This window comes from Mustela erminea, chromosome 17 (genome assembly GCF_009829155.1).
Source record: "Mustela erminea isolate mMusErm1 chromosome 17, mMusErm1.Pri, whole genome shotgun sequence".
Taxonomy (NCBI): Eukaryota; Metazoa; Chordata; class Mammalia; order Carnivora; family Mustelidae; genus Mustela; species Mustela erminea.
Genome location: NC_045630.1, coordinates 69,269,336 through 69,282,631, shown reverse-complemented (window position 1 = coordinate 69,282,631; position 13,296 = coordinate 69,269,336). Strand labels below are relative to the sequence as shown.

General features: G+C 55.5%; 2 protein-coding genes across 5 annotated transcripts in view; one reads left to right on the top strand and one right to left on the bottom strand.

The window, feature by feature from the left end:
• The window catches only part of ASH1L (ASH1 like histone lysine methyltransferase), a 180,454-nt gene extending 178,751 nt beyond the window's left edge, over positions 1-1,703 (bottom strand). The window contains exon 1 of one of the 3 annotated variants that reach the window (XM_032318697.1): positions 1,662-1,703. The gene's annotated coding sequence lies outside the window, so the exon portion shown is untranslated. Of the gene's footprint in view, positions 1-1,067; positions 1,343-1,661 lie in introns of those variants that run through there. The other 2 variants (XM_032318701.1, XM_032318699.1) reach the window with 2 other exon arrangements.
• DAP3 (death associated protein 3) overlaps positions 1,610-13,296 on the top strand; it is a 32,972-nt gene continuing 21,285 nt past the window's right edge. For both annotated transcript variants that reach the window (XM_032318728.1, XM_032318727.1), the window contains exon 1: positions 1,610-2,243. In XM_032318728.1, the coding sequence (XP_032174619.1) occupies positions 1,791-2,243 (453 nt within the window). In that variant the 5' untranslated portion in view covers positions 1,610-1,790. The remainder of the gene's footprint in view (positions 2,244-13,296) is intronic.

Here is a 13,296-nt window from a genome sequence, read left to right as displayed (position 1 = left end):
CCGGCTCCCCGGGAAGCCCGACGGTGCGGGACACCCTGCGGGGCCCGGGCGTGCGGCGAACGCACCGCCGGACAAGCAGGCACCGCACTCGGGCACAGCCTCAGCGTGGTCACCCACTCGCCGTGACCTTGGGGAAAGGATGTCGTTCGGCCTCCACTCCCCGCTCCGCGACGCGGGAAATCGGGCCCCGCACCGCGCGCGCACGGGCGCAGGACCACCCCGCAGCAGGCGCCGTGGCGAGCAGCCTCCGGCCCGGCGCCGGCCCCGACCCGGCCGCAGGAAGGCCGCCCGTGCCTCCCCGCCCGTCGGGGCTCGCGCTGGCCCGACCGGCCGCCGCCCGAGGACGGCTCCCACCGGCACGACCGGCCGGGACGAGCGCCCCGTCCCCGGCCGCACACGGACGCGGCGCCCACGGCGCTACCGCCATGGCTCCTCCGCGCCGGCAGCAGCGGGCGCTCCCCGGCGGCGCAGGGCGCGGGCACGGCCGGCGGGGCGGAGCAGGCGGCCCGCTCCGGGACGCGGCGAGGCGCGCGGGGAACTCCCGCACACTTGCTCGGACCCCCGCCAACTCTCCGGAACACTTTCGGCCCCGCGCGCCCGCACCGCACACCGACAGCTCACGGCCACACGCGCCGTCCCGGTCCGGACTCCCCAGGACACCCGCTCAAGTCGCACGCCGGGCCGCACCGCGCGCGCCGGACCCGGCCCCCCCCGGCGGCCCCCCCCACCCCGCCCCTGCCCCCGGGGCCGGGGGATGCTCCCGCCGCGCCGCCGCCGCGCGCCAACGAACCTGTCAGGGGCCCGGGCGGCTCCGCCTCCGCCCGCCGACTTTCCCGCCCCTCCCCCAGCCCCGGAGCCCGCCCGCCAGGGACACCCCTTCCCCCCCCCCCCGCCGGGAGGGACTTCCCGGGCCGCCCAGGATCCCCTCGCCTCGCTCCCCTCCCCCACCCCGCCGCCGCGCTCCCGGAGGTCCAGGTCCGGGAGGTGACAGGGGCGCCCGGGCCGCCCAGGCTCGCCTCGCGCGCGGAGCACTTAGGCCCGAAGCCTCCGCGGGCGGCTCTGCTCACCGTGTCAGAGGCCGGGGCCGAGCGAGAGGAGAGAGCAGGGAAGTGGGGAAGGGGGGCGGCCGCCAAGCAGGCTCCGCGGCGGCCCCGGGTCGGCGGCGGCTCCCTGCCGCTTGTCAGGAGGCGGCCCGCGGGGGCGCGGACGGGCGGAACCGCGAGCGACGAGCAGGGCCAGGCGTGCGGCCGCGCAGGGGCCACCGAGGGGAGGCGGTCCCGCACCCCGGGCGGGGACCGACTGCCCCTCCGCAAAGCGAACCCAAAATGGCGGCGGGAGCGGCGGCGGCAGAGCGGCGGCGGCGGCGGCGGCTCGGGAGGGAGGGCGGGCGCGAGCGAAGGGCGCCGCGCGCCCCCCCGCCTCCCACCAGGCCCTGCCCGCGGCGCCCCCCCCGCCCCCGACTCGGGCGGCGGAGCGCGCACGCCCGCCCGCACGCGCCCGACGGGCTCCGGCTCGCCGCTCGCGCTCCCCCGACCCCCGCCTTCGGCCGCCTGGCGCGCCCGCCGGCCCGTCGGCGCTCGCTCGGGGGGCGCCCGCCCGCGCGGCCCTCCGCCCCCCCGCGGCCCCTGTCAGGACGGCCGGGCGCGGGCCCTCACGCGTACCTTCGGCGGCGCGAGCCCCAGCCTCCTCCTCCTCCTCCGCCTCTTCTTGCCTCCCCCCCCTTCCCCGCCCCCACGGCCACCAACCGCCGCCACGGCCGCCGCCGCCGCCGCCGCCGCCGCCCCCCCCACATGCCCTCCGCCCCTTGCGCGTGCGCCTCCCACAATCCCCCCCGCCGGACCGTTCCATTCCGGCCGCCGCGGGAGCGGGACGGGGGAGGCCCGGCGCCGCGGCGGGGCCGCCGTGAGGGCTGCAGCCCGGGCGAGCGGCGGGCGGGGGCCCGGGACGACTCACCGCCGCGGCCGCCGCGCCGCGCCCCCGACGCTGGCTTCCGCGCTCGGCCGCCGGGCCGCGGTGGGCGCGTCGAGGGCGGCCCGGCCCCCCCCCCCCCGGCTGGCGGGTGGACGCCGCGGCGGCTGCGCGCTGAGCAGCTTCCTGCCGAACGGGCCGAGCTCGCCGGGCGTCTGCGGGCAGCGCGGGGAGCGGCCGGCCCTCGGCGGCGCGTGCGGCTCGCGGCCCCGGGACCGTCGCGGGGGAAGGAGCCGGCGCTCGCGGGCGGGGAGCGGGATCCGAGCGCCCACCAGGTAGGGAGCGGGGCCGTGCGGCCGGCGGCTGTCCGGAGGGGGGCTTCCTCCCGGGCTCCGCGGGGCGGACTTGGACCCGGCGGGAGCCCGCGCGCCGGTCGCGCTTCTTGCTTTGCGTGGTGCAGCCCAGCCCGGGGGCTCGGGGCTCGGGGCTCACGGCCGGGCGCCCGCCCGCTGCGCTGCAGCGCTCACGCGTGCCTCCGGGCGGGACCCGCTGCTCGCGGCACCGGGGCCGGAGACCGCGCATTCCCGGCGCCGCGCCGGCCTCGGTCTGCCGTGTCCGGCGTGTCCTTCCGAACCTTGTCTTGCTTCGTTCTTTATCAAGAAGAAACGGAAAAGTGGACGTAAAACTTAGGCACGTCCGAATGGGTCTTCGCGTCGGTGAGATCCTCTCCGCCGAGCGGAGCGTGTTCCCGCTCGCAGTCGGGGCAGCGCGGCTGTGCGGTGCCGCCGGCGCTCCGGACGGTTCGCGCGGCCGCGCGGGCCGAGGCCTGGCGGACTGCGGCGGCTCCTGACGCGGCTTTCTCAGCACTCTGCGCCGACGCGTCCTTTCTCTTGGTGGGGCCATGCGGGGATCTCCGGGCTGTCCGAGCCCAGGGTCTGCCTAATCTCGCAGTTTTCGTTTCCCCCAAAGGGTAAAGCAGAATACGCTCCCGGAGGGATCTGTCTCCTTGGGTTTCCATTTCCTTCACTTCTGTGGACTTGCAGGGATCCAGGGAGCGGCTTGAGAATCCCTGTCCTAGACTGACCTCAAAGCCCCGCTGAAGCTCTAAAGTTCAAGCAGACATACCCCCTTTCCACATTTCCATGCATGGGTCAGGTTGTGTTTGCGTAGTTTGTATTTTTGAAGGTAAAGAAAAAATTAGCTTTAATGATCCCATATATATTTGGTTTTCCTAACCATGTGTTAAGTCTCAGCTCTTTCATGGGGCCCACCTAAGTTTACTTTAATCTTTCTTTAATTGTATCCTGTATGCAAATGTGTTACCCTATCAACATTTTAATTTTCCTTAAAGATCTTATTTATTATAGACAGATCACAAGTAGACAGAAAGGCAGGCAGAGACAGAGAGGGAAGCAGGCTCCCCGCTGAGCAGAGAGCTTGATCCCGGCTTGATCCCAGAAGAGGCCGGGCTGGATCCCAGAACCCTGGATCATGACCTGAGCAGAAGGTAGAGGCTTTAACCCCCTGAGCCACTAAGGCGCCCCCTACCAACATATTTAATTTGATGATAGGGACCAGGTCTAACACTCCTTGAATATTCTTTTGTAGCCGTAGTGAAAATGTTAAAAGAACCTTAGGTACTTAAAATCTGAGAAGGGAAAGAATTAACATTTGAGGAATGCCGCCTGGGGAGAGCGCGTGTTCCTGCGTAATGAACACGTTAGCGTAGATCGACCTAATCCACGGTTTCCAGATGAGAAGCCTGAGGCTCCCAGAAGTCCGGGAACGGGAGATTTCACATTGGGTGTGGTGCTTGGGTGGCTCAGTCCTTTAAGCGTCTGACGTTGGCTCAGGTCTTGATCTCAGGGTCCTGGGATTGAGTCTGCTCGTTCCTCTCCCTCTGACCCACTCACGCTTCTGTGTGTGCTTTCTCTCAAAAAAATGAAATCGTGAAAGAAAAAAAGATTTTACTTTGTCCTACAAACCTTTTTCACTTTCCCACATTATCTTCACAGTAAAATTTTGTCATCAGCAGCATAAGTACCTGTGTGCTACGAGAAAAGACAGTTAATGGATCCCCTGCACCTGTGTAGAAAGTTGCTTTCTCAGCCTTGATCTTGCTTTCAGGACTTGCCCGCTGAGTATACACAAGATCATACCCTGTTCTTTTGTATTAGCCCCAGTGCCTCCCAAGCTATATTAAGTACTCAGCAAAATGACTTTATTGAATGAATGAAACCTGAATTCCTTGACCCAAGGAAGGTATGGAAGGCAGAATCATAGTCTCCCAAAGATGGCTGTGGCCCAGCCCCTGGAACCTGTGTGTGTATTACATGGCAAAAGGGAACTGAGAATGCAGATGGAATTAAGTTTGCTAATCAGCTAACCTGAAAATAGGGAGATTATCCTGGATTATGTGGTAGGCCCACTGTAGATACAGGAACTGTGGAAAGATGGAAGATGGGGCAGAAGAGTCACGACCGGATGTTGCCGGCTTTGAAGATGAAAGAGCAGCCTCTAAAATCTGCAGAAGTCAGAAAACCAGGTTCTCTGGTGGAGCGTCCAGAAAGAACGCGACTGCGCGTGTACACTTTACTGAGGGACTTCTAAACCACAGAGCTGCCAGCGACAGGTCTGGGTGGTTTTATACCACAAGTTTCTAGAAATTTGTCGCAGCCGCTGGAAACTATGTGGAAAGGGAAGCGAAGGCCTAAGTAGGCTCCAGAATACCTGGCTTGGATTGTGGTTTTGTGCTTTAATTCAAGAGTTTGTTTTGTTTTTAAGATTTGATTGATTTGAGGGGCAACTGGGTGGCTCAGTGGGTTAAAGCCTCTGCCTTCGGCTCAGGTTGGTCCCACGGTTCTGGGATGGAGCCCTGCATCAGGCTCTCTGCTCATCAGGGAGCCTGCTTCCTCCTCTCTCTCTGCCTGCCTCTCTGCCTACTTGTGGTCTCTCTCTCTGTCAAATAAATAAACAAAATCTTAAAAAAAAAAAAAAAAAGATTTGATTGATTTGAGAGAGCACAAGGTGGGGTGGAGTAGAGGGAGAGGGATAAGCAGGCTCCGTGCTGAGCACGAGAGCCAGGGAGCCAGATGTGGGACTCCATCCTGGAACCCCGGGATCACAAGCTGAGCCGACATCATGACCCTTAACTGCGCCACCCAGGTGCCTCTATGCTTTGATCCAAATGAGGCTGTGGTTCAGCTGAAAGTTTGCCCTGAGAAAAGTGATCCGCGTTCCTGGAGCTGCCTGGATCCCAGTGTTTCCCTGCAGCTCTGCCTCTGGCGTCAGGCCTCAAGGTGTAAATAGACAGCCAGGCTCCATGGTCCTGCCGTACCGTAGCAGTCTAGCTAAGCTGCCTTCAGACTCGGCTGCTCGAAGAGGAGCACTTAGACACGCTTTTCATGGTGCTTCCTTGCTGGGGTGCTGTCTCAGTGCAGTACATGTGTGCAGGAGAACGTCTTCCCTGCAAACTCCAAAATAAAGCTTCAAATGTTCAAAGAAATTTTTAAAGATAAAATTCAACTAGAATATCATCATGATTGACTTTACATGTGATAGGTTGTGGAGAAATGCTATCTAAGCACAATAGTCTAAATTTCCTACGTAACAAGGGAAGAACTCCGAAATTTTGGAGGTGTGTGTCCTACCAAGATTTTAAACCACCGCTTCGGGTGATGGATTGCCTGTTGCGGAAGCGCAATGGACACCCGGACTGCGCAGGTACAAAGCCGAGCTGTGAAAAGTTGGGTAGAGCCTCAGTGGCGGTGGCACATAGTAGATTTAGGTGCCACAGTTATCTCTATTTTAGAAATGAGGAAACAGCCCCATGGAGCTAAAGTAACAGGCTCGAAGTCACACAGCTATTAAGTAGGATTTCAGCGCGTGGATTGGAAAGTCCGCACTTCTGACCGTTCTGCCATACTTCCGCTCTGTTTGTTGTGTCTGTAAATTGGAGACGTTACCTACATCACAGGATTGTCGTAAAGGTAAAGTGAGTTAATTCACATGAAGTACTTAGAGGCCCCCGACTTACAGAAGGTGTTGGGGGTATGTTAGCTGTTGCTGTCGTTGGAGCCCAAGGCTATTCTTCGGTGCACTTGAGTCGCTGGATCAACGCGGATGGCCCTTCCTCTGTGTGGACCAGCGCCGCCCTTTTCTTTCTTTTATATGTCAGTGCTGTCACTGCTCTCAGCTTCGTAAAAGTTAGATGACCAGAGGAGGGAAACATCTGAAAAACCTGCTGGAGTGTCCTTGTTTTATAAGGAGGAAACTTGGCCTGAGAGAGAAGGAAAAAAAGACTTGTACGAGCTAAAATCAGTGTCTTTTCCTGTAGGAAATGCTGTGTGCAGGGTACTTGCCTTGCAGTATAAAGGGCTCATCCGTCCTGACGTGGGTTTAGATGCGGTTGGGGTGAGGACCCACTGCTTTTAGTTACTTATCATCAATCTCTAACAGTTCGATGCAGCAGGGTTTTCTATCCTCAGAAGTGTAATTCCTGCAGAAAATTACGTGTTAGCTTAAAGGATCTCACTAAGGGTCTGTTGACTTGAGTTTGTAAAATTTACTCTTTGGGCAATAGCAGCCTGATCCAGATTCAAAAAGTACAAAGCACACCTCCCTCCCTGTTCCTGCCCCCAGTGGAACCCATTCCCTCCCCTGAAAGCAACCAGTATTCTCAGTTTTTGTATATCCTTCAAAATATGGACCTTTTTACAAACAGGTTGTGTGTGTGTATATATATATATATTTTTTTTTTTTTTTTAAGATTTTATTTATTTGACAGAGATCACAAGTAGGCAGAGAGAGAGGAGGAAGCTGGATCCCTGCTGAGCAGAGAGCCCGACTCGGGGCTCCATCCCAGGACCCTGGGATCACGACCTCAGCCAAAGGCAGAGGCTTTAACCTACTGAGCCACCCAGGCGCCCCTATATATATATATTCCCCCCCCTTTACACGAGTGATAGCTAACTGTACACAGTGTTCTGTGCTGTCTCTCCCCTACCTAATGCATATGGAGGTTTTCCTTCATCAGGTGCAGAGGGCTCCCAGGCTGTGTTGTTAAGCAGTGGTGTGGCTGGGGTGTAGCATCATAGGGCTGTGCTGCTTGCCCACGGGTGACAGATACTTAGATTCTTTCCATTTTAAGGTCAGAAACAATGTTGCAGGGACTAATCTGACATTCATGACAATCTCTGTTTTCATTATGTCACTGTAAAAGAGGTTTTGGTTAGGTCTCATAAAAAAAAAAAAAAAAACTTTAACATGGACACCTTACTGAAGTGTGGATGTTTTTATTACATGAACAATATTAATATTAGTAATTATTGTTAATAACATTACAAATCAAAGTCAAAAAAAAGTTACCAGCAACATGAGCACCACCATAGACCACATTATTTTCTGTCCATCCCTTTCGCGCATCCGCACTTCAGAACACTAATCTAAATGCACCTTTGGGTTGAGCTCAACCTAGCTGTGTCCCCGGCCCTGAAGCTGGGGGGTGTTATGGCTGGGCCTGCGTGTTCATGTAACGTGCCTTCTGCGAAGCCTTCAGAAGCCTCTGCGATGTTTCACTGGTCTCGCGTCCGGGAATTTCGCAGGTTCACTTTGTTGATGAGGATCTAGGGTCCCCCCGGCCTCAGACGCAATCCTGGGTCCTCCGTGTCCCCTCCCTCTGCCTGCTCCGTTAGGAGAGTCGGCCCATCGCACCGGCACTCACTCCCTTGCCCTGGGACAGTGAGTGCAGGTGGTTTGCAGCAGAGACACCTAGTTTGTGCTCGCTCCAAGGTGTTGTCATCAGTGTGTTTCAAGGAGACGCCTTTACTTCGAGAGCCCAGACGTGGGGAAGTAGATATAATGAGGATTAGAGAAAGCAGCATAACAAATTCTGGTTTTTTGAACCAAGATTATGAAAGCAAGGAGAGTAGTTTCCATGAATCAAATTTTTCCTAGAACACTCTCTTTCTCAGCCTCAGTACTCACTGTTGACGTTGGAGGCTGGGCGACTTGTTGTGGGAGACTCTTGTGTGCATGACGGGACGGTCAGCACAGTCTCTGGCCTCCACTCACTGGACGCCACCACCACTCCCCCAAGTCTGACAACCAAAACCATGTCCAGAAATTTCTAAATGTCCTCCAAGGGGGCAAAATTGCCCCAGTTGAGAATGACTGCTGTGGAAAAAGAATTGCTCGGGCGCCTGGGGGGTTCAGTCAGTCCGCGTCTGCCCCCAGCTCAGGTCATGATCCAGGGGCCTGGGCTCAAGTCCTGCTTCTGCCTCTCCTCCCCACTTGTGTTCTCCCGCTGTCTCTGTTGCTCTGGCTCTCACTCTCAAGTAAGTAAATAAAATCTTAAAAGGAAAAGAATTGCTGATCACCAGGACATCACCCTTGCTTCAGTAGAGAGTAAGTCATGGCAGACTGATACATCCTTTTTGTCTGAATTCCTTGAATGGTAAATCAAAATAACGACATGACATTCATCGCGTCTTCAGGAAGGTAAAGCATTTGATAGTTTCCTTATGGCCTTTTGGGGAAGTAGGTCCTGAACGTTTAATTGTTTGAATAACCATACCAAAGACTCCATGTTAATTCAGTTGAAATTCCCTTTACCGTCGACATCCGTGCGCAAGTTCTCATTCTTAGCTGCACATGGGAATCAGCTGGAGGACTTTGAAAACTGCCAGTGTCTTAAGTCTCCCTGCAAGAGACTGTGATTTAATCAGTCTGAGAAATAGTCTGGGCATCAAACGTTTTAATTATGGGCGGACCTCGCCTTGCGGTGCTGGGCCACGGGGTGCACAGCCGCTGTTGAGTTTTCACAAATGGAAGGTTCGGGGCCCCCGTGTGTCGGCGCCCGTGTTCCGACAGCAGCTGCTCTTCCTGTCTCTGTCACGCTCCGGTGACTCTCACAGGATCTAAAATCGTTCATTGTTTGATTTTCATGGGGATCTGTGCCGAGCGGTCGTGGATGGCACCGGCGTCCCTGGGGACCCCGCAGGCTGCCCCCACGAGACGGCAGACCTAACGGACGCGCGTGGGGCGACGGCTCCGCCGACGGCCGTTCCTCCATCTTCCTCCCCGCGGGCCTCCCTCGTCCCAGAGACGCCACGGTGTGGACACGAGGCCAGTTCACAACCTGACGACGGCCTCGACGTGCTCGTGCGAAAGGAAGAGTCGCACGTCCGACGCTGGAAGTCAGAAGTGAGCAGGGGTGAAGCTCGGCGAGGCAGGCGTGTCCGGACCCGACACCCCGAGAGCCTGGGCCTCGGGCGCCAGCGGTCAGCCGAGCTGTGAACGCAAAGGAGAAGCCGTTGGAGGGAACGGCACGTGCGGTTCCAGTGAGCACACGGGGCGAGGAGAAAGCTGGCTGGACGTCGCTGATGCGGGGAACGTCGGAGCGGTCCGGGCTGAGTGTCCCCGTGGCCACCGCGTCCCCATCGGCCGAAGTCCAGTCCTGAGTCAGAGGGGTCCGGGCCAACCATCCTGGCGGCCGTGTCCTCTTTGGCTACAGTGTGGTCTGGGGTCGGAGCGGTCTGGGCCAAGCATCCCAGTGGTCATTATGAACCCTTTGGCCAAAGTCCAGTTCAGGGTTAGAGGGGTCCTGGCTGAGCATCCCAGCAGCCACCACGTCTCCTTTGGCTGAAGTCCAGTCCTGGGTCAGAGCGGTCCAGGCCGAGCATCCTATCAGTCACTGCGTCCCCTTCGGCCAAAGTCCAGTCCAGGGTTGGAAGGGTCTGGGCTAAGTGTCCCCGAGGCCACCGTGTCCCCTTCGGCCAAAGTCCAGTCCAGGGTCCAAGCAGTCCAGGCCAAACGTCCCAGTGGTCACCACGTCCCCTTTGGTTGAAGTCCAGTCCTGAGTCGGAGGGGTCTGGGCCAAGTGTCCTGGTGGCCACCATGTCCCTTTCAGAACCCACCCCTGGGTTCAGGGGGGTGTCGGGAAAGAAGCCGTGTCCCTGACCCAGAAGTGGCTGGTGAAGCAGCAGGTGCTCCAGAAGGCGGAGCTCAGAGAGTTCCTGAAGGTGCCACACTGTCCAACAGATTTTCCGTGGGGACGAAGCAGCCTTCCCCGGAAAGGGGGCGCAGCCAGGACTCCCGCAGCTGGAGAGGAGAGGGCAGGGCCTGGCTGTGGGCTCCAGAGGACAGGGTGCCTGTGTTGCTAGGGGCAGTGAGTGGAGGCCGACGGTCGGGGGCCGCTCCTGGAATCCCAGGGCCCTGCGGGATGACGCAGACTCCACGCCGCCGGGGCTCGAGAAACGGCCCTGCAGAGCCCGGAGGGCCACATGCCTGTCCCCGGCAGGGTGGACAGAATGTCTGAGCTCCACTGCCGAGACCTGCCCGGAACAAAGACCCCGGTCCACACACGGTTGCTCACTGCCGGGGCACCTTTGCAGTCCTCCTGCTGGTCTACTGAAGTCTTTTTAAGATAGAAATTAAAAGTGCTACAGAAGGTTACCACTTGCAACTATTTGTGTGGCTCAAGATTTGTAATATTGTGTGCACAAAATAAAAAGCTAAATTTCATTCGATGCTGAAACTGTTAAGAAACTGCAACTAGGTGTCATAGTTGTTTTCGAACTCTAGCAGAGTTAACCTCCGTGCGGTCGTCAGTGCTCGTCGCGTGAGTGGACTCTCCGTCCCCTCCGTGTGTGTCTCCGCATCCCCTCGTGACCAGCAGTGTGTTCCCTAGAGTGAAGGGTCTGTTTTTTCATTTGTCTCTTCCTTTTCTTTGTTCGTTTGTTTGTTTCTTAAATTCCACATACGAATGAGATCATGTGGTCTTTGTCTTTCTCTGATTTATTTCCCTTAGCATCATACTTTCTAGATCCATCCAAGTCATTGCAAATGGCAAGCTTTGGTCGTTCTGAGGGCTGAGTTCCCTTCCCGCGCTCCTCCGCATTTTTATTCGTGTAGCTGCGCTCTCCGGCGTTCCCACCGGCAGTGCATGGGGCTCCCTCTCCCCGCGGCCGCCAGCGCTTGCTGGTCCCTGCGGTTTTGGTTTTGGTTTTGGCCATGCCGGCAGGTGTGAGGTGGCCGGTCCTTGTGGTTCTGATTTGCGTTTCCCGGATGCGGAGCGATGCTAAGCGTGTTTTCATGTGTCTGTTGGCCACCTGGACGTCTTCTCTAGAGAAATGTCTGTTCGTGTCTTCTGCCTATTTTTGATAGATTGGGTTTTTTGTTTGTGTTCAGCTATAGAACTTCTTTATATATTTCAGATCCTGAAATCTGAATCTTTCCAATCTTTTATTGGATATGTTATTTGCAAATATCTTCAATTTAGTAGGTTGTCTTTTAGTTTTGTTGATTGTTTCCTCTGCTGGGCAGAAGCTATTTATTTTGGTATCGTCCCAACAGTTTATTTTTGCTTTTGTTTTTCTTGCCTTAGGAGACAAATCTAGAAATATGTTGCTATGGCCCAAGTCAGAGACCTTACCGCCTGTGCTCCCTTCTAGAATTTCTAGGTTTCAGGTGTCACATTTAGGTCTTTAATCCATTTTGAGTTTATTTTTTGTATATGATGTGAGAAAATGTTCCGTAATTCTTTTTTTTTTTTTTATATTTTATTTATTTATTTGACAGAGATCACCAGTAGGCAGAGAGGCAGGCAGAGAGAGAGGGGGAAGCAGGCTCCCCGCTGAGCAGAGAGCCCGATGCGGGGCTTGATCCCAGGACCTTGAGATCATGACCTGAGCTGAAGGCAGAGGCTTAACCCACTGAGCCACCCAGGCGCCCCGAATGTTCCGTAATTTCTGATTTAGAATTTTATCAAAACAACTTCTAGTTCTCACTGGTTAACTGTATAACTAAATGTTAAAAACTGTGTACTCACAAACACTTTCATTACGTGAAAGAAGACACCTACAAACGGAAATAAGGTTCAACATTAATAAAATGGATTTTAACAATTACTTTTTTAAGGTCAACATCACAAGTAGCTGTACAGATCAGTGACGAAGAACATAGTATCATAAGGCTGTAGGCTCTCAAGTTCAACGACCATGTTTATGCACAGCAGTCACAGTGGTTTCCATGGGTCAGAAAATTTTTTATTTTCTAGCTCCTTCCATAGAGAGGTCAAGTCGGCTTCTTCCCCACCCCTGACACTATGATGGGCTAATGGGCTGCAGTGGGACGTAACCCCTGCTGGCTCTTAGCCAGGTTTGACGAGGTCTTCAGTGCTTTAGCTCTCCGGGACCTTTGCCTCCGCTGTGACATGTCAGGCCACGCTGCCACGGGATGAGAGACCTTGTGGAGTCGAGTCTGTCCTACCGGCTAAGGCTGACCTTGCCAACCTGAGACAGCCCGACCTGATCCAGAACAGAACTAACCAGCCCGGAGCTGCAGACTCGTGAGCACTAACAACAAGATATTGTTTGAAGCTGCTGAGTTTTGGGGTGGCCTGTTTCACAGCGACAGCTGGCACAGTGCTTCCAGACAACGCTGTGATGAGAAGATGACCCAAAGCATGTGATGTCTACAGCTCGTATAGTAATCAGGACCAAACTCATCATGGCGGTTTCTGCTGTCACTGTTGTTTTAATATGGCTACATGGCACATTTTTTACTAATGGCTTTATTAAGATTCACAAACCATAAAATTCAGTATTTTTGAAGTATACAATTCAGTGGGTTTTTAGTACATTCACAGAGCTGCATAATCACTATCGCTACCTAATGTTAGAACATTCTAGTGACCCCAAAGACAAATCCATTCTCCCCTCTCCCAACCACTAATCTAATTTATTGTCTTGACAGATTTACCTATGGTGCACATTTCGGATCATTAGAATTCTCCTATAGGTGGTCTTTTCTGACAGCCTTTTTCTTCATGTGAAGATTCACCCATGTTGCAGCATTTATCAGAGCTTCGCCTGGCATTAGGACTAGATAATGCCCCGTGGTACGGCTGCACCGACCTGCTCTGTCCATTCATCGGCGATGGACGTTAGCGTTCTTTCCACATTGTGGCTCTTGGGAATATTGCTGCTGTGAGCATCTGTGAACAAGTTTTTGTGGGCACACGGCTTTTCATTTCTTTGGGTATATGACTGGATCTATAGTAGAATTGCTGGGTCATTTGGAAACTATGTGTTTAATCTTTTGAGGAACTGCGAACCTGTTTTCCAAAGTAGCTGCACATTTTACGGCCCCACTAGCAATGTATGAAGATTCCAGTTTTTCCTCATTCTCCCCAGCACTTGTTACTGTCAGTTCTTTTGGTTTTAGCTATCCTTGTGAGCATAAGGATATAATGTTAGTTTTTATTTCTTTTTTTTTTTTTTTTAAGATTTTACTTATTTATTTGACAGACAGAGATCACAAGAAGGCAGAGTGAGAGCGGGGGAAGCAGGGCTCGATCCCAGGACCCTGGGACCATGACCCGAGCCG